Source organism: Dromaius novaehollandiae, chromosome W (assembly GCF_036370855.1).
Source record: "Dromaius novaehollandiae isolate bDroNov1 chromosome W, bDroNov1.hap1, whole genome shotgun sequence".
In the NCBI taxonomy this organism is placed as follows: Eukaryota; Metazoa; Chordata; class Aves; order Casuariiformes; family Dromaiidae; genus Dromaius; species Dromaius novaehollandiae.
In genome coordinates this window covers 21,011,433-21,032,345 of record NC_088130.1, presented here as the reverse complement: position 1 = coordinate 21,032,345, position 20,913 = coordinate 21,011,433, and the positions used below count along the sequence as shown (strand labels likewise).

The 20,913-nt window shown below is 41.6% G+C and overlaps 1 protein-coding gene across 4 annotated transcripts in view; it reads left to right on the top strand.

Annotated features, from left to right (window-relative positions):
- LOC112978760 (tyrosine-protein kinase transmembrane receptor ROR2) overlaps nucleotides 1–20,038 on the top strand; it is a 150,203-nt gene extending 130,165 nt beyond the window's left edge. For all 4 annotated transcript variants that reach the window (XM_064499834.1, XM_026092448.2, XM_026092449.2 and 1 more), the window contains exons 5-9: nucleotides 6,743–6,870; nucleotides 10,859–11,173; nucleotides 12,894–13,139; nucleotides 14,754–14,956; nucleotides 16,647–20,038. In XM_064499834.1, coding sequence (XP_064355904.1) covers nucleotides 6,743–6,870; nucleotides 10,859–11,173; nucleotides 12,894–13,139; nucleotides 14,754–14,956; nucleotides 16,647–18,089 — 2,335 coding nt within the window. In that variant the 3' untranslated portion in view covers nucleotides 18,090–20,038. The remainder of the gene's footprint in view (nucleotides 1–6,742; nucleotides 6,871–10,858; nucleotides 11,174–12,893; nucleotides 13,140–14,753; nucleotides 14,957–16,646) is intronic.
- The last annotated feature ends 875 nt before the right edge of the window (nucleotides 20,039–20,913 follow it).

Below are 20,913 nucleotides of genomic sequence, written 5' to 3'. Positions count from 1 at the left end.
AGTGGAGCAATAGCTCGGGCAATGCTCCTTAGGAAAAATTCCATTCTTTCCCTCCATCAATTATTTATATCCCGCTCCTGTTGCCTCAAAAGTCAACTCTTGTTGATCTGCTTGGTGCAATGAGACAGAAGGAGTGATTTTATAGCCTCTTGCTGTGCGCCAGCAATGAGTACTTGAAAAGATGATTCTCCTGACATGTTTTAATCCATGACAAAACAAGAAATGGTGTGAAAAGCATGTCATTTTATTTGTAATTTTCCCTGAAAGGTAAATATACAAGCCAGACTTCCAAGTACCAGTGAAAAAAAGGGAATGAAATTTTTCTTCTTGCAGATTATGTAGGCCGTAAGAGAATTTCCTCATAAGAATTTTTGTACAGTAACATTAATACAGTTTTCACTATATTTTTGACGGGAGGCAAATTTGATAGGACTGATCGCTGCAGAAGGATAGTATGTTCCTGTCCTCTCTAGATCTTCCCTGTGACCTGTTTCAGTGGGAGGGAGCAAATATAAAGTGACATGAACTCATTTTAGCCATGGAAAAGTGATCCCCTTGTGTGTCAAGTTAGCTCCCTGGCACTAGGATATGATATATGTCAAGAGCAGGGGGAACAAATTACCAGGGCGGTCATGCCAGTTTATATCAGTTCCTGGTTTGAAATGCAGTATAAACAAAACAGGAATAGATATTTATATTAAAGACAAATTCCTGAACTTCTACTGGTGCTCTCTGTAGCACATTTCCAACATGTTAGTGTGATTTGCCTCTCTTGGACCAAATGTAAGCCCTTTACTCTTTTAATTCTATGTATTGCAGTTCACTTAACCATGTGCTTCTTGTTTATGAAGTAGCCGCGTACTGGGTTAAGTAAACTTGGAATCTGAAATATGCTGCCTGTCCTTTCCCCTCTGGTCTGATGACTCTTGATTATAATCTTCCTTTTTACACAGCTTCTGCCATAAAAATTCTCCAGCCAGAACTATCAGAAACTCTAGGAGTTTCCCAGGAGATAAGTGACCTGTTTCCAAATTCCCTGTTTATCCACCCATAACAAACAGGACGAGATAATTTTTTCATCCTTTCCTTAGCCTGTCACTGTTTAACTGTGTTTTTTGTGCACCTCTCCTTGCTTTGCCACACCACTTGTGGAGAACATAAGGGGAGTCTTAATATCCTTCCTCCCTTAGAGTTTAACATTTTTTAATTCTAAGCTATTTACTATCTGGGCAAGATGAAAAAAGGTCCAATCTTCAGGTTTAATATTTGTTGTGGGGAAATTTATAGGTGATTTTAACAGCAAGTGGAAGTTTGCTTATGGGAAAATCCTATAAGATGACATATTTTCTGCTAACTTTTCAAAAACTAACCTGCGGGATATCCTGTTACATTCTATAAATTGGTTTAATAATGTTTACTTTGGTAAAGCGTACAGTGAAGATACATCCCGCTAAATAACTTTGAAGTTTATTATTTGAATATATTAAAATAAGTTGTCCTCAAATTAGAATTTTAAATGACCCTTTTGTTCATTTGCTTATAGGGTGGATTGGTAGGACATTTTTAAACTAGTTCTTAGAAATGTATTAGAGCTAATTGTCTAACTTGATCCTTTTTATTTGGGTTCAGAACCAGAAAGTGGACTACAGTAGTTGATATTCAGAAAATAAGTAAGATTTCTGGTTTGGCCTGAATGTAAAGAACCTGTTTTGAACAATTAAATTTTCATTTTGCATGCAGACTAATAAACACCAGAAGACTTGTCATACTCTTTTTTCCTGAATCGCTAATCTCCCATCTCAGTGAGGGAGTGAGGGACTCGTGTATAGCTTTCAGGGCTTTCTTGAATAGGTGCAAAAAGCACACTCTTAATTGCTTTTCCTAACCACTGCTTTATTTATTGCAAGTTATTTAGTCCTCTCAACTCTAGCACTTCTGTGCCAAGATTGATTTCTAGTTACTTAATTTTCAATGTTGGTCATTTGGAAGTTATTCATCGTTATTACAAGGAACACTCGGGAACTGCTTATGTTTTAATCTGGATCTATGTCATAGTGTTGACCTCTCATGTTTAAAGACCAACACTAAATTAAATGAATGAAGAACATGAGTTACTTATTAGGTTGTCACACAGGCTCTCAATGTGTACCATATGTGAAAAAAAATTTCAAATTTTGCTTTACTTAACTAGTTGTTATTCAGTTTCTGAGTACTCAAACTGACAAAAGTTCCTCTTTATAGCTGATGCATAGTATTGAATCTCTTCTATAATCAGGAAAATGGTTTTATGACAGTTTTCTCTTTTTAACTAAAATTTGTGGGATATGATCAGAAATAAGATATCTTAATAGCAAATAAATATTTGGTACCTCACCAGTCTACTTTTCAAAATTAATTTCATGAGCCCTCATGACTAAGAGCTAAAGATTTTTAAGCCTACATGTGTTTCTGTGCACTTTCTCTGTTGAACTTTGTGCCATCACATGTTCTTGTATCTCCTTTCTTAACAAGTTTGAAGCAGAAACATTTTCTGTTTTCCCATAAAGCCAATAGGTCTGCTTCCACTGTGTTTTTAGGGACAGCAAATGTGTACTGAAAGCTCTCATTAGACTTATTCTTATGTGTTTCACAATATGATTTTAGTAGAGAATAGACTTTACATAGTTGCCTTCTATTTACTGGCACTTTTTTGTTTCATATGCCCTCCAGACTGTTCAGCTGCGACAGTTGCATACAATAGATTGTGTTACATAGATATCATATATTATATTATGCCCAGATGTATTCTTTCACCATTTCAGTTTTTCCATTAAGAAAAGCCTCTTTGTTTTCTAGGTATTTTCTTTTGTAGTCTTTTGTTCAGTGTTCTTTGTGTCACATGTGAAATTAAAGTAACGCTTAGCGCAGGGTGGGGGGGGAAGCTGTGTTCAGTATATTTTTTTCATATGCCTTTAAATGAGAGATTTACCCTATAGTACTGTTAGGCTGCTTCAGGTGCAGCTGATGTTATGTGTTTAATGCTTATACCTAAAGAAAATCATTAGTTCTGAATATTTCTTTCAAGCTGTCTAACCCAAAGCTGCTGGGTTTTGCAGCCTGCCCCCAGGGGCTGGGAGGCATCTGAGCAGGGGCCACTGTGTTCCCTGTGTAATGGGGAGGAAAGGCTCAATTCCCAAGAGGAATTTAGATATCTAAATGCCATGTGAGGTTCCTAAAACCAAGTGTGGTGATCAGGTCGAATCCTGGCCATGCCCGATTTCTGTAAGTTAACGGCACCATGCACCTGCCTCGGGCTGAGATCCTGGGGCTGCTTTACCCGGGGGCCCTGATCCAGTATGACGTTTCCAGACCGTGCAAGCCTAGCGCATTTTGGAGGCACCCCATGTTGCACATAAAAGAAGGATCAGTGCCTCAGTATTCCAGTTTTATTACTGTGCCCTCTTGCTTCTCTAAATCAAAGGTTCTCCTGTTTTAGTTTCATAGCAGATATGGTAGTTCATAACTTTATTGGTCTTGCAGAAGATGGATCCAGAAACCTGATGGTGTTCATCCTAAGAAATGGAAGCTGAGGTTTTAGGAACTGAGGGACTGTTCAGTCAGATTCTTCACAATTTTGTGTTTAAATCTAAACTCTGCTCAAACATCTGGCTAGCAATTGGGAGGAGAGTTTTCTCAGTGGGAGAATATACCTTATTGCCAATTCAGTGCTGAGAAAATTCGTGTTGCAGGTGTCTTGCCTTCGAGATGGTCCTCCAGCAAAGGTGGAAGAAGAAGCTCAAGACATAGGATGTCCCTGACTGTCTTGTAAAAAAATATATATATAAATGAAGGAAAATCACTAGTGGGAAAAAGTAATGCCATCTTGAAACATTCAGCAAAAAGCAATAAAGAACAAAGGTAAAATCTGTGGCAATTAATTTGCAAGGCTCCTGCAATTTGGACAAACTGAACTCTTCTGGATTCCTCCTGTGGAGCCAGATTTCTGCTTTTACTGGGGTTCCTGATCTGAGCAGGCTTTACAGCCCAAGCAGCAGGGAACTGAGGAGACAGTATTTCTGCCCATTTTCAGCAACTGTTATCTCCTGCTCTGATCAGCAGCTGAGTTACTGGCATATGGTTTGCGCAAAAATCAGCCCTGCCCATAAGCTCGAGGATTTCTACCAGAACAGAGAATGACGCCCCTCCCGTTTTATTTTGTCAGCTTCCCCCTACCTCGCTTTTCACTGCAAATGTGTTGCCCTGCACCAAGTGTGCTTATAGCAGAGGGGAAGAGTCATCAGGAAGGAGACTGTATGTGCCGCCGTCTCTGCGGCTTTGTTGAAATCAACCATTTTGCTAAAAAGACTCATTTTGTCCCCTCGATCACGAGGACTGGCAAAGCTGTGTGCACTAAGGACTTGTCTGACCTGGCAGAGGTACGTGCAGAGCAAAGCCCCGCTTCTCTCCGAGTATGTGACATCGGGTTACTGTTTACTTTTGCTTGCCTCCATGGTAATGGTCATATCCAGTTTAGTTTAATCAGCAGTTGCCTATAACGTGTGGCAGGGGAAATCTGCATTAACATACATGTGTATATATAATATACAAGCTGTATTCGAAAGTTTGTGACAGAAATAAATAAACGGAGCTAAGTAAGAGATCACACAGCTTTTGTCACCAAAACTACGCTGTTTGGACTGCTATTTTTTATTTTGTATGTGTGTGTGCTGGCAAGGGAGCCCTGTGCTGAGAGCTGAAGTGCCAGGTACAGTTACACTTCGACACATTGCGGACTTTGTTCGGCAGGATAGGGGTATAAATCTACTCTTGAGAAGGAGGTCAAATAGGGGTTTCCTATTCATTCAGCCCCTTATGGGAATTGCTGGCTTCCTACTGAGGTGATCAGGGCTCATAAAACAGGCACAGACAAAACACTTTGATATTTTCATCCCTTCGGGCATGATGCAGTTGTTGCAAAATTAGAGGTTTTGTTACGAGCGTGAAAGAATTTCGCTGCGGCAATTAACTGATCCCGAAAGGCCCCACCTTTGCTTCATCATCCGTAATAGAAAAATTATGTATCTTTGTGGAAGTTGATCTCGTTTTGGAGTGTGTAGACAAAATATTGTTTTATAAAGATGGGACAATCACACCGTGATAGGAAATGAAGGCCAGAGCCGGACAATAACTGCGTGAGGCACTTCACGTGTGTATCATAAATCAGTGTGGTCCACGTAGCAACTCTGTGATGGATCAGGTCGTTCCACTGAGTGCTCATTTTTCCTGGCACAGAAGGAGAATTGCTGCTTGTGTGATAATGGATGGTGCCAGTTTCGGACTGTGCAGTTAGAGGACAGTCCTGCCCAGCCTGCCACTTCCAAAGAGTTTTAATCAGTGGCGATGTTTCCCAGAAGAGATGAGCTTTATCAGGGAGACGCAACAAATGAAAAATGAAGGGGGGACCTAAGACAGAATAAGACACCAGAAGCAATGGGCTGCACTCAGCGCTGTGCAGGTCTTGGGTGAGCTGTTCATCGTGGCTAGCTCTTGTCTGCTGGCAGGTCTTTGTGCTCTTCTGGCCCAGCTGAAGTTTAAGCAGGCTGGTTTTACATGTTTTCGATGATGATTTTGTCCTACTCATATGCAGGACTAATGCAGGAAACATGAAGATATTTGTAAGAGGAGTGGATTAAATGGGTGACCAAAGCAGTTATGAATATCTGAAGATAATAAATAAGGTACAAAGCATAGGAGAGTATTGATATAACACTTCAAAAATATAGAGGGGCAGCACAGCCCTATGAACTGACTGTTTAGTTAAGAAAAAGCTGATTAAATTTTTGGGTGTGCTAGGATTGCTCCAGAGTGATGGTTTTCCAGATTACATTTTATATTTTTTTCAACCCATCGTGCAGTAGCAGATCCTAGTGCAGAGGCTGCGATGTGCTGGAGGAAGCACAGGGTGTGCTGGATATTGCACCTGAGAGCACTCTCGCTAGGCGGGCCCTTTTCGGCACTCATGATCTAGAGACCAGCTCTATATTATTAACCAGGGCTTTGGGGAGGATGTGTTGAACCACTGGGCCTTTAGGCTAGTCCTTTTATCACAAAATGTTTACGCTGCAATAAGGAGAGCAGAAGTTGGTCCAATAGCTGAACTGAGCAATGCATTCAAATGTATGTTGGAAGGGGAATTTGACATTAACTGAACAAGGAGAGGAGGAAAAGAAGTTATACCCTTGATTACTTTTCATTATGTTTATCTAACTGGTAGTTCAAAATTATTCCATATTTTAATTAAATCTTGGCAAGTTCTCTTGTGCTGTTCACTACAGGAAATGAAGAATGGGAGAAAGAGGTGGGAGAAGAGAACCAACTGTTTGCCTAATTGTACTGTATGCAGTTCGATGACAAAAATACGTGAAGACAAGTAACATGATCTATGTTACTGTCTCGATCTAACAGCGCTTTAATAGATTTTAATAGATTCATCTGTCAAATCCCATTACTCTTAGCATATGATTTTTAAATTAATCTTAGTTTTTGATTTACTTCTTTCACTAATGAGCTATTTACAGTTTGCCTCGTTAATACTTCTAAGGTAGTATAAAGAGAGAATTGGAGGAGTAAGCTGCACTTGGGGAACTAAACCATTGCAGATTTACAATTTTTTTTCTTTCTCCTTTTAGAAGAGTATGTTTCCTAAAAATTCATTGGGGACAGCTAGACATCTGCTTATACAATCCCAATCTGTCTTTTTCAGAGAAGATTACCATGAAGACGGGTTCTGTCAGCCATACCGGGGAATCGCATGTGCACGAATCATTGGAAATAGGACCATTTATGTGGACTCCCTCCAGATGCAAGGGGAAATTGAAAACCGAATTACCGGTAAGATTATGTACCTTTGTAGTAGGACAATAAGCATTTGTGAAAGTATCCAATTCAAGTACAAATGTGTTATCGTCCTTTTCAGCTTTATCAGTTAATGACTGAGATATATAAAGGTTTAGAGTCAGTGATCCAGTTTTCCTCTTCTGCAGTTAGAAAAACTTGGAGTAAGGAGGGTAAAAATTGCTATCATGTATAAAAGAATTTTCCACCTTAATTGAAATGTCAGTCTTGACTTTTTAAGAGCTTGTAATTTGCATTGGAGCTTTTGGCATGATTGATTCAAAAAGAAGATTTTTTTAAAAATCAAGTGTGTTCTGATGTAATGAACATGACTGTGTTTTGGTTCTCTTGAAACAAATTTGGTGGTTGTTCCTTTGGGTTTCCCTTCCCTACTGCATAGTCCCAGCAGAGTTTAGATTTCACATTGATTTATACAAAACAAGAGCTGACCTTCCTGTGCTCTGCCCCTGCTGATTCTTTCTCTGATCATCATTTCTGTGCATACTTGCAAATATGTGTCCAAAGCCTTAATGACTTTTAATGGCTTGTACGTCAACATAGGTTTTTTTCGCTGGAGCTCGTCAGTGTGATCACTGATGTTAGCAGCTGTGATTCAGATGCACACAACTAGAGGAAGCAAATGAATCTGTGGAATAGAGCAAACTGTTTATAGCAATATATGGCCAATTAACTCAGTCCAGGAGGAGCTTATTCACATCTGATCAGATATGGCTAGCTAATTGAATCTGTTATTTAAACACAACCAGTTGCCAAAAAAGCTTGACTTTGCTTGTCAACCCTATCCCCTTAAAGGCATTACTTAAAAGAGTCAATGTTGAGCCAGAAATTCAGGTTTTTTTCCTACTCCCGATATGGTGATATGGTGATCAGATACTGTGTTTGTCAAAGATTTCCCTGTGCTGTTAAGATTCATTCCCTTCCCTCCCCTCCTATCTCCTGCACTCTGTTATAATTCACACCTCTTACACCATTCTCTTGTTAAATAATTCATACTTTTAAGATTTTGATATCTTGTTCCCTATGACATCATCTCTGTCCTGTTTAGATGGTTTTTCAGCAATGACTAAACTTGTAATTCTGTGAATCAGGTTCATAATGCCCTTTTCAAAAAAAACAAAAACAAAAACAAAAAAAACCAGCAATGTCTTCCAGGAAATGTTTATTCATCAAGTTATATTTCTTTCTGGACTATACAGTATGGGCATTCACGATCAGACTATATGTTCCCTAATACCACTGGTTATTGGTTAGATTATGGAGTTTGGGGAGGGGTGTTGTGGAGAATTTCTGATTGAACCCTTCTTTATTGGGAAAACTCACCACACAGAGTACTGTAGTGCCTATTGAGGCAGTAATGATAACAGAATTATATAGCATTTCTAAAGTGTATTCATCTAAGGGATGTATCAAAAGCCTTGTGCAAAGTAATCACTGTGGATTTCACAGTGCACTTGCTTCTTACAAATCTTAAATGCAAAACTTAAGTATTGCAAGACTGAGTGTTCTCTGCACAAATGCCAGGATACTTCTGAGACTGAGGTGTTTTGTTAGATGAAAACCCAGCTATATAACTTTTGCTTATATTCTGCTTATATTTGCTATATGCTTTTTAAGTATAGTTTTTGGTGGGATCTCTTTGTACTCAGAGGCATACAATATTTCAAGTGGAGGCTGCGAATGGGTAACAGTGACATCTACTGTCCAACGCCAAGAAGCTATTTAAAAAGGATCCAGACACTATCTGCGGGGAATTTTCATTCTGTTTTTTTCATGTCCCTGCTGTGCTGCTGTGCGATATACATTCCCCTCATCTCTACCGCCTGTGGTGCTGTTTGGTCCTCCTCCTGAGGTTTGGTGAGAATCTCAGCCTTCTACTACAGAAGAAGGCCATTCCTGGAGAAAAACTTGAAACGTCACTTAAGAGACAGGAAGGGCAACAATAAGGAGTGCACAGACCCGACCCTTGGCCTGTGGATGTGTGTGATTTGCAATGTCTTTACTGTGCTGTTTAATATCTGTTTGACTGAAAAAATAATCCCCATAGACTTTTTAATTTTTCTCTTCTTGAAAGTGCCATTTCCCACATATTTCATTCAGATGCTCTACTGAAATGATGCCAGTGTTCAAGACTCCTAACTGCTATTTGTCTGCATATTTGTGCTTGTGTATTCACTTTCTCACTCTGATAAAATTATCTAAGATGGCAGATCTTAAAAACTTCAACTTTTCCCCTCTTTTTAAAAATTTTCAGCAGCTCTGTGCTTTCCCTCTGATCCCTGGCTTGTGGCCCTTATAACTAAGTGAACCTGGAAAGAGGCTTGGGAATAGAGTAAATTCTAGGGTTTAACATAACTTTATAGGAGCAGGCATGCTTTGAGAAAGGAGCTTAGAAAACATGAGTGGTTAATTGGCTTTCTGGGCCATTTCTGGCATTCTTTGGAGACCAAGAATCTTAGCAAGAATGTGCAGGGCTTGGGTGGTGAAGAAGATCTTTGTATTTCTGCACCCAGGTGTTTAGATTTTGGTGACTGCCCTGCCCTGACAAGGTGTCACTGCTGATTAGAGGCTCCTCCAGAGGCTAGGGCTGCTGATATTTTGCTCATAGTGTTGCCACTGCCCTCTGGTACCCTGGTAATCACTGGCCCCCCCACGTGTCTGCCCTCTGCATGTCTTATTTGAGTGCTCCACTGTTACCACCCAGCCCTACTTGCTTTTGCTTCTCCTGTCAAAATAAAGATATTCTGATCCAAATTCTGCAACACCTTCACAAAAATTAATATGGTTTCAGATAACCAACAGTGACTAGTTTGCTCCTTCAGATTTATTTTTCCCCATTAGTCCTAGGAACAAGCACACCTCACAGCTGTCATTCAAGGCCTGATATCATGCTTATTTGTGCAGTATTCACAGTGGGATTGATGCGAGGTTACATTCCTGTATTAATATTCTTGCATTAATTATAAGCAGAGCTGTAAACCACAGGCAAGGCTAGAGCTAGGGCTGCAGCATGGATGGCGTTCAGGAGAGGGGACTCTGGTAGGAGTCTGGTAGGGCGGGAGGCAGCAGCAAGTGGATGGTAGCTGGGCAGGAGGGAAAGAACTGATTTGTAGTTTGCAAATGGGTTGCTGAATGACTCGAACTGCACGTTTCCTTCCTTCCTTCTTACAGCGTACGTTGGTGGGATGTGCAGTCTAGCAACCTTCACTCACAATTAATGTTTTCCAGTGTGGGAATGTTCCTACATTCAAAGCTTGATTCATCCCCAGATACATGATGCACATGCACATTTGTCTGTTCTTTCAAATGTGCAAGAAAACTCCCAGATAAACGCTAGCGTGTAGGCACTGAGAGCTTAAGGGGAGGATCAAGTGCTTAACTAATTATGACATTCATCTTAGTGTGATCAGTATGCTGAGATTAGTGACATTCATTTTTCCCAAACTGCCGCCTGTTAGGCTTCTCATACCTATTAATAGCAATATCTCCCCAAATACCAAAAGCACATTTCCCTTTGCCTTTCAAGGCTTGAAAAACACAAATCTTGTTTACTGATCAAAACATCTATAGAAGGAAGTGATCGTCATTGAGATTTTACCTGCTTAGAAACTTTGGAAGCACAGGTTAACATCCTGGCAGGTGCGTCTCGACTTGGATCTTAATTTTTTCAAGTTAAAATTAGTCAAGTGCCACACAAATTCTCAGTGCCAATCACCTGGGTGACTTCCGAAGAAATGAGGTCCCGCAAACTATGTGCAGATGTTGGAGAGACACTAGAGTGGTGGGTTTGCTTTCTGCATTTGTTGTCTGTCCTCTGCAGCAGAAATGACCTCAATTTCCTACTACTCAGTAGGCTTTCAGATCCTCAAGAAAAGGCAGAGCTGTAAAGGCAAACAATGTAAAAATTAATTTGTTGCTCGTACATTCTGTGAATTGGTTCTTAACCACAATCTTTGTTTCTTTCCAGCTGCATTTACCATGATTGGCACTTCCACACATCTGTCCGATCAGTGCTCACAGTTTGCCATACCGTCTTTCTGCCACTTTGTGTTTCCCCTGTGTGATGAGCGCTCCCGGACCCCTAAGCCACGGGAGCTGTGCAGGGATGAATGTGAAGTCCTGGAGAACGATCTCTGCCGGCAGGAGTATAACATTGCCAGGTCAAACCCCCTCATTTTGATGCAGCTACAGTTGCCTAAGTGTGAGGATCTCCCACGACCTGATACCCTGGAGGCTGCCAACTGCATAAGGATTGGGATCCCTGTGGAGAGACTCAACCGATGTAAGTCTTGATGCTTCATCATGGGAAGAAAGTGGAGTCTGGGCCTTCAGTGCCGGTTAGGTTGAGACTGAGACACAATATATTATCAGAGGTTCTTTTTGCATAGAAAATACTGCTGTCCTGGGCATTGTTACTTTCTATGGTGTTAATACTGACTATAACCTTGCATTGTTGTAAGGTTAGGGTGGTGAGGAAGCTGAAAGGTTGTTGTTTAGCACTGAAAAGTGTTATATCAATGACCTTAGCCAATAAAATTCTGTGTTCACACACCAGTTTTGGGACAGATTTGCTTGGGGCAACAGTGCATTGCAGGCTTCCCTACCCACACGCCTCTCCCCAAACTCTGGCTTGAGGTCCCTGACCAGTGAAAACATGGTTCATTTACCCACCTTCTTTAGTCCTGACCTTTCTGGATCAGCCACCCCACACAGCTATGTGTGAGTTCTGTGAAACAGAACAGGTGAAAACATTCATCTTGTTTCTGTGGATTTATATTTGCACCCAGGAAGAGAAAGGTTGTCAGTTCTTAGTGCCAGCACTTTCTCTGCCTGCTCCGTTTCCCAGGAAGTGATCACCACTACACGGCTCCATGGGGAAGCTGTATGACCAAAAAAGATGTTTAAGACTCGAAGTGTGTTTGGCTTATTCTGAGTATCTGTTTTCTGAACCCACCGTTAGGAGCAGGGGTCGTAGTTAAACAGGAGGCATGGAAAACTAGTTGTATGCCAGTAGGGCATTAGTCCATTGGAGCTGAAAAGCAGAAATAACTGAAAAAGTGATGACAGAGCCGCACCAGCCAAGGAAGAGGTAGCAACCCAAAGGAATGAGAATAAAAACAACCAGTCTGAAATCTGGCAAAGAGTGCTCAGAGCCAGTGGTTACTCCCTCTAGTGGAACAGCTCCAGTTAAGTATCCTCAATTTTTTTTAGGAAATGGAAAGCGGAAGTTTGAGCGGGTTGGATTCCCAAGGGCTGAGGAGGGCGACTCACGAAAGCTGAAAGTGTCATGTTGCAAACGTGCGGGGAAATGCACGATTCAGTTCAGGTGCTGCGTGTAGCAGGCAGGCCTGCAAAAGGATGTGAAGAGAGGATAGCAGCAAAACTGAGCTAGAATAAAGACAAAACTAGAGTTCAACAGATACAAAAGAATGGTGTATATAAAGAAAAGAAACCCCCAAATTCTTTTTTTTTTTCTTTGCAAAAAGGGAAAGGAAGGAAAAATCAGCAAGAGGCATTACAAAATGCAGTGCTAATTTCTCTAGGAAGTGAGCAGTATGAGAAAATAGGAAGATTAGAAGAAATAAAAAGTGATAGGCCATGTTGGTGTCAGGAGACTTCTGCTGAGGTGAACCTCACATCTCTAATTTAGTTAAACTTATCTTGTCCTGTGTCTAGAGGTACAAAGTATATGCTGCTCAGTACCAACTTGCATTCAGAGATACCACATGATTTTATGTGTAGCCGTAGGATGGAGACATTCAAGAGCAGAATTCAGAAATATCCGTATGTCAAAGAGGAGAGGTAGCCACAGAGCTGAAATTTCAAAAAGCACAACTTTTCTAAAGAAAAAGTCAAACATCTTGAAATACATACATTTAAGTACTTAAATCCTAATGTGCTTCATTTTATGCACACATGATGTATGCACTTCAGCTGTTTTGGTTTTGCTGGCTCCTGTATATTTTGTGATGTGTAACGTTTTGTCAAATCCTGCGCTGCAGATCACCAGTGCTACAATGGCTCTGGAGCGGATTATAGAGGGACAGTCAGCGTCACCAAGTCTGGCCACACTTGTCAGCTCTGGGACTCGCAGAATCCCCACAGCCATGATCTGACCAGCGCGCAGTTTCCAGAGCTGGGCGGTGGGCACGCCTATTGCCGAAATCCCGGCGGCCAGATGGACGGGCCCTGGTGTTTTACAAAGAATAAAAACGTACGCATGGAACTGTGTGACGTACCTTCTTGTAGTATGTATTCTCTTTCTTTTTTCCCCTATGACTGGCCTAAATCCTGTGCGGTTGTGAATGTTGCATGTTGTTACAAGTGTGCTTCACTTAGCAAGCTGTGCTTTCTCACTTGCTGTGGTGCGGTACCCTTGTTTTGCCTTGCACTTGGGCAAAATTGGCTTGACAGCAGAGCTCGTAACTGAAATACTGTGCTACCTTTTTTTTACGTGTTGAAGGCTTAAGCAGAGATGATAATTCATGATACTGTTGTGGTTTGGTTTCAAACTTGTTAAAGATCATGCCTTAATGTGCTTACCACTTTTACTCTGTACAGCATCTTGCAGGCAGCAAAGGTTTTCAGATCCTGTAGAGGGAGATACAGCACTGCGCTTGGTTGTAAGAAACCCAAAGCACAGAAGCAGAGGTGTCATGAAAGAGATGATTTTTATCAGAAATGCCGTAGGCTATCTGCTTCTGGATCAGTACCGCACTACTGTTAGCAAAAATAAGCAGCAGCCTCTCACAGCATGTTGATGCAGTCCCGTTTACTTTCCCTACTGGTGCAGAATTCATTCTAGAGCTGTTACAGTTGTAACAGTCTTCAGAGACCACAAAGCAACTTAATACTGTGCTTATTAGGAAGAAAAGTATGTTTCCTGCAGCTACAAAGGTATTGTGGAAGCCATGCAAGTGGTTTCATTGCGGATTTCCTGGATACCTAAGAGCACCCAGAACTGATATGAAATTTCTGAGTTACTTCACTTTTTTACAGTAATAGCATTTGACATATAAAATAAATTTCAACATCGCATGTAACATGGTGTAAAGATTACACTGGGATGAGGTTGTGGTGAAAGCAGGAGTCACAAATAGCAAAACCACGGATTGCAGAAGACAACCCAGGCAGTTCCAATAAACCTTCTGGACATCATCATGCTGTCCTGTAGTCTCTAAACACCAAGAAAAACATATTTTACAAAGGTTCCCAAACAGTCCTATTAAATGTATTGATGGCCTTTTCATCTTTGTTGTACTGTAACTTCTGTTAACAAGAGCAATTTAATTCTCTTAAGTACACAATGTCCCTGCCAGTGAGAGGTGAGATTTCCTTTATTCTGTGCAGAAGTAGTATCAGTGGAGGTAAATTAGAAGGCAAAGTGCTGATGAAATGGCTGAAGCTGAGTGAGAAGGCCAGATCGCCATGTCGTGCTGCAGTTTATGACATTGAGACTTTATATACAATCATGAAGACTATTCACTTACCTTATATCCACTGAACAAATTAATGCAATGATTCTGAAGTCTATATTCTGCACTTTCTACAGCAGGAAACCTCAAAAATAATGGAAGATAAACCATGTGCTAGTACAGTCAAAGCAGACAGTGTTAAACTTGGGAGTCCTTTCTTCTCTTCACACTGCTTGCTGCTGTGTTCATCCAGATTTCTCAGAAACGTTTAAAGGAAAACTACTGTGTGGGGAAAAAAGCATGACTTCCGTTTTCATCTTATAGAGGGTTACTTTTTGTTTAAAATTTGTTGTCAACCAACAGACTCTAGTGCTTTTTGTTTTTCTTTACTGTTTAACACATTAAAAATGCTGATTTGTAACCAGTGGCTATTTCTGTGCCCTACAGGCCCACGTGACAACAGCAAAATGGGAATTCTCTACATCCTGGTTCCCAGCATAGCTATCCCTTTGGTTATTGCCTGCCTTTTCTTCTTGGTCTGTATGTGCAGGAACAAGCAAAAGGCATCTGCTGCTACACCACAGCGTCGCCAGCTGATGGCATCTCCTAGCCAGGACATGGAAATGCCACTCATCAATCAGCACAAACAGGTATTTCTTGCAGAATTTGCTTAGGCGCCGGTTCTCCAAAGTGTCGTGACTTTCAGCGTCTCACACTTTGGTGTTGAAACTGAGTTGTGTTGTCAGGGACCTACTTTTCATCACGTGCTAGCCACTACTTCAGTGAAAACCAGGTCTTGCAGGCACTAGTTGTGCCTGGAAATGGGGGCCTCCAGCAATAGCTTTCAGTACAAAATATTTTTATGGCATCTGCACTCACCTGCCAGTCCCCATTTTGCTTCTTGTCTTGGTGACTAGAAATGTTGTTTCTGATCCAGTCTTCAGTTTGCAGCTCATTTTTGCTACTAGAAATGCTGCTGCTGGTTTACTTGTTTCAAGCAGAAAGCATGATGGGGGTTCTTTTCTAATCTGTCTGCTTAGTCTTCTGGTTATCTCAGCTACCACCAAGCTTGGGGTTCAGTCTAAGTGCAACATGTTTCTGAGTGTGTATATCCCAAAGGACAGAGAAACAAAAATGGCTTTGAACTTCTGTCTGTACTATCAGCTCCTGAAAATACTTTTCTGGGCTAACTAAATGATCTCCATGTTAAAATCCTGTTTGAATCTACTGCTGAATTTTTAATTGTAGCATTTACTAGACACTGGTTCACAAAAACAATGCTCAATTTGGAACAATTGGCAACATCTGTTCAGGAAACGGCAGAATGAACGGATATTACCGATTGTAACAAATTGCATTGATTTTGTGCTCTAAGGGGGAGGATTAATGGCCAAGTCTGGGCTGTGCTGGAGACTGTTTGGTCCAGTTCATAGCCTGTTGGCTACTAAAATCCCAACGTGCCCCGAAATCAGCTGTTAGAGCCTCTTTCCAGCCTGCCCTGCTCGTTCCTCCTGCGGTGCCCTTTCTGCGAAGTGGTGGCTCAGCTGGGGGCTCCTTGGTCCCACGGCTGCTCAGGCTGGACCCATCAAATCCACCTGCACAGACTCCCTTGCTTCCCCTGCTAGGCCGCAGGAGCAAGGACTCTCTGGGGATTTCTTACGCCCGACTTTGCCCCCTTTTCCTTCCCGTAGCAGAGAGCAGCTCCTTCCCTCTTCAGCTCCTCTTCCTCTCTGCCTCGGTCAGAGCCAGTTCAGGGTTTCTCAGCAGTGCTGTTTAGCATTGCTACCCACGGCAGGGGCCGTGCCTGCAGCGCAACGGGGGAGAAAGGGCATATCTGGCACTAGGGAACCGCAAGAGAGAGGGCTCGTTCCTCCTTCTGCTGGGAGGGATGTTTCAGTTCCCCGCCGGGGCAGCTGTGTCCTGGGGCTGTGCCTATGGCTTTTCTGACGGCTCTCCAATGGGCAGCGCGTCTCTGGGCAGACCTGCAGGGCAAAGGCAGTTGCTGCTAATAGGGGTTGTTATTTGCCGGATTTGCTCTGGATTGATTATTCTTTTAGCTTGCAGGGCATATGGTAGCTGCTTTGTAAAAATAATTATACTCATCATCTTGCAGCATAATTCAATTTACACGTCTGATAATGGTGTAACCTGTTCCAAGGTTAACTGTGAAATCAATATACTGTTGTGAGTATACAAAAAGCTGGAAAGTCATTTTGAACCAATTTATCTTCCTTCCAGCATCTAACCACTGGAAGCTTTTCTTTAATAGAAGATTCTGTTGTTTAGAAAACACTGTGGTTTTTTACCATTTTGTTTTTTTTTTTATTTCTTTCATTTCAGGCTAAACTTAAAGAAATCAATCTATCTACAGTGCGGTTTATGGAGGAGCTAGGAGAAGAGAGGTTTGGCAAAGTCTACAAGGGGCATCTTTTTGGTACGGCACCAGGTGAACAGACACAGGCTGTTGCTATCAAGACACTTAAAGACAAAGCAGAACTGGCTCTTCGTGAAGAATTCAAACATGAGGCAATGATGAGATCGCGATTACAGCACCCAAACATTGTTTGTTTGCTGGGAATAGTGACGAAGGAACAACCCATTAGCATGATTTTTAGCTATTGTTCCCACAGTGACCTCCATGAGTTCTTGGTGATGAGATCTCCTCATTCGGATGTCGGCAGCACAGATGATGACAAGACAGTCAAATCCACTCTGGAACCAGCAGATTTCTTCCATATCGTGACTCAGATAGCTGCGGGAATGGAATACCTTTCAAGCCACCACGTTGTCCACAAAGACTTAGCCACTAGAAATATATTGGTGTTTGATAAACTTAATGTGAAAATATCTGATTTAGGCCTTTTCAGGGAAGTTTACGCTGCTGATTACTATAAACTGATGGGAAATTCCCTTCTTCCTATCCGATGGATGTCCCCTGAGGCTATTATGTATGGCAAGTTTTCTATTGATTCAGATATCTGGTCATATGGAGTTGTGTTGTGGGAAGTTTTCAGCTATGGCCTACAACCTTACTGTGGTTATTCTAACCAGGATGTCATTGAGATGATCAGGAATCGACAGGTTTTGCCATGTCCTGACGAATGTCCCACGTGGATATACACTTTGATGTTGGAGTGTTGGAATGAATTTCCCAACAGAAGACCAAGATTTAAAGATATACACAACAGACTAAGAACATGGGGAAACCTTTCTAATTACAACAGCTCAGCACAAACCTCCGGGGCGAGCAACACCACACAAACAAGCTCTCTCAGCACAAGCCCCGTTAGTAACGTCAGCAATGCTAGGTATGTTGGACCAAAGCAGAAAACTCAGGCTTTCCCTCAACCGCAGTTCATACAAATGAAAGGGCAGATGAGGCCGATGGTCCCACCTCCTCAGCTCTACATTCCAGTCAATGGTTATCAGCCAATGCCCGCCTATGGTGCTTACTTGCCAAATTTTTACCCTGTCCAGATTCCAATGCAAATGGCTCCTCAGCAGATGCCTCCCCAGATCATTCCGAAACCAGGCTCCCACCATAGCGGGAGCGGATCCACCAGCACGGGCTATGTAACGACAGCACCCTCCAATGCCTCAGTGGCTGACAGAGCGGCTCTGCTCTCGGAGGGCACGGACGACACGCACAACGGGACGGAAGATATTGCCCAGAATCCTGTTCAGGAGGAGGAGGAAGAGGAGGGTTCAGTGCCAGAAACAGAGTTATTGGGCGATAATGACACACTTCAGATGGACGAAGCAGAAATTCAATCAGAAGCCTAAGGAGTTTGGCCTTTTTACTAAGAGTTTCACATCACTTCAGTGCATGGAGACTGTAGATCCTTAGACTTAAGATCAGTGATTTTGATCTGACTAAATGAAATGAAACCAAAAAACCTACACCCATATAAAGTGCAGCAATAATGATGTACCAGGTTTATTGACCGTTGTCACCATCAGATTTTGCAAATATGATGGTATGGAATTGCTGGGTTTAGTCTTTTTTTTACTGTCCTACAGTTCTTGAGGGAAGCTGCTTTTCAATAATGTACTGTTGCTGTGCAACATATTGCAGAGTAGCATTGCACATCATGTATATAATGATATGTGAGTGTAATGTTAGTGAATTACGCTTAAACCAATAACACGAAAAGGAATCAAACGACAGTTACAGAATTGCTCTGAGCATAAAGAAATGCCCTGGATGTGATGGACAGCTTATTATATAGTATTTATCTTTTTGATATAATGGACACAAGATTGTTGTTTGCTTTCTGAGTCTGAAAAAATAAGAAGTTGAGAATACTGATCCATGTTTGTATTACAATAGTCAGAAAAGTAGGGAAACTGGACACCAGAACTACTGTGCTGAGTCAGACTGTGGGTCTGTCCAGCCCGGTAGCCTGTCCCCAAAGGCTGCCGATAGTGGCTGCCTAGGGAAGAGTGCAAGGACAGAGGCAAACATATAGTGGTATTTCCCCACAGTATCTTCCCAACCTCCAGCGATTTGCGGCTTAGGGACTTCCCAAGCCAGAGGTGGAATCTTTTTTTTCTTTAATAACCTTTGATGGAATTTTCTTCCATGAGTCTATTCAAATGATTCTGAACCCACATAAACTTACAGCATCCACAACATCCTGTGGGATAACATGAGAGGAGAGAGGATGTCTGTCTTTCATCATTCCCAATGAATGACTGTGACAGAAGCTTCCAAATGTGCGTGGCTGACTGCATTTGTGGATGAAAGTACTCCTTTTCTGCTGTGTGTTTGTAGCAGCAAGCAGCCTTAATACACTGTTAACCAAAAGAAGAGATATGGTAGGTGTGCACTAACTTAACAATCCAACTTTAATTGCATGTTGGTTGTCAAGTATAGAAAAGGGCTCCAGATACATGTTCCTATATGGTAAAAGTTTTGGTTTTGTGCAGGGTTATAAACTCACTTGATTTACTGCAATTAGTGCTGGACTGCATGTGAAGCCATGCTTGTTTCCTGCCTCTTAGTGAAAGTGGATCTTTGAATTTTAGAAGACCAAAATAAGCAATATTGTACAGAATGCTGGTTTTGTGCTTCTATTTGCAAGATGAATCATGTACAGACCCTTAAATGTAATTTATGTTTTATTACATTTTATATACTTTTTTTCATTGAAATACTTGGATTTTTGAACAAATGACTTTATAATTTAACCATTTACAATATTCACACGTGGTGAAATTTTATTGTATGGCTGGTTCATTTTGTAAAACCTGCAGACAGGTCCATACATTTCATGACACTTTCTGTAATACAAACCATACACACTCATTGTAGCATTGTTGTAGTCAACACACATGATAGCTATAAGTTGTAAGTCCAACACATGGAGTATTCAATAAAGTGATGCAAAAAGTATGATTAAGTATGTTACCTTTATAGTTGCTACAGCTGTTGTTTTTGTCATGGTACTTTGTGGAAATAGAAATGGCCACCGTTCCTTATGGTTGCAGGTTTCATACCGAGACTGCAACTTATTTTTTATTACATTGGGATTCACTTACAAGTCATGCATCATTGTGACCTACAGCCTGTGTCAAAGGCATGGCAGCATTACTTGCTTCCAGCGCTTCACTTGGATTTGGAAATGCACTGGTAGGAAAAAACATGAAAGCTTTATTGCTTGTGTTAATATAATGTAGCTTTGGGTGCTATTAATAAATAAAGAATAAATAATAAATGTGAAGTTCATTTACTTTAAGTCTTTATTTTGTTTCTTCTAGGTCGTTCATGTTCTCATGTTCATATATTCCATTTGTCAACTTCTCTTTGCTTCCTTTTCTAACTTACTGAAAAATGGAGACTAGGTGGTCCAGTTACATCACAAATTCAGAGAAGAGATACCGTAAGTGAACGAGTGGCAGGCAGTGGGAGCTTCTGCACAGCTCAGTCTAAAGTTTACCTCACTTCCAACAGTCAAACTATGTTAAGACTTCTGGTGCTTAATGCAGTTTGGGAAACTCCTAATTAACCTCTTCAAGCCTTGCAAATTCAAGCCTATAAATCACAACAGTCAGAAAAAATAGCCCAGACTTTTACCTTGGTTTTTTTTTGTCCCCACTAAGAGATAGCTGCACTCTCTAAGGGGCAGTGGAGGAGAAGTATCCAATTCTCTGGGCCAGCCTTGGTGATCTGCAAACTACCACAGAGAGGTTTTCTCCCATCTGTTGGTGGGGATGCACTTCTCTGGGCTGCCGCGACCTGACCCAGGGATCAGTAGCTTGCAAATGCCTTGTCTGTGACTCAGGTAAGCACAAACCAATAGCAAACCAATGCCAGCTGGTATTGGTTAGCGGTTGCCCTGAGTCATGTGGGTTGGTGGTGACTCAGTGATCTCTAGTCCCCTAGGACGCTCCCCTGATGATGTCTGCCACAAGGACCCAGCCTGTGTTGGGACTGACCTTTCCTCTTCAAGCTTTGGGACCTGCTGACGGGGAGGTAAGTGGATGGGACAAGGTGGGACACAGGGAGGGAGGGATTGGTGTTGGGTCCCCGCACAATGCTGCTCACTAGGGTGTGCAAAGTCTTTTTTTTTTTTTTTTTCTTTTTTCTCTGCCTTGGGTAGCAAAG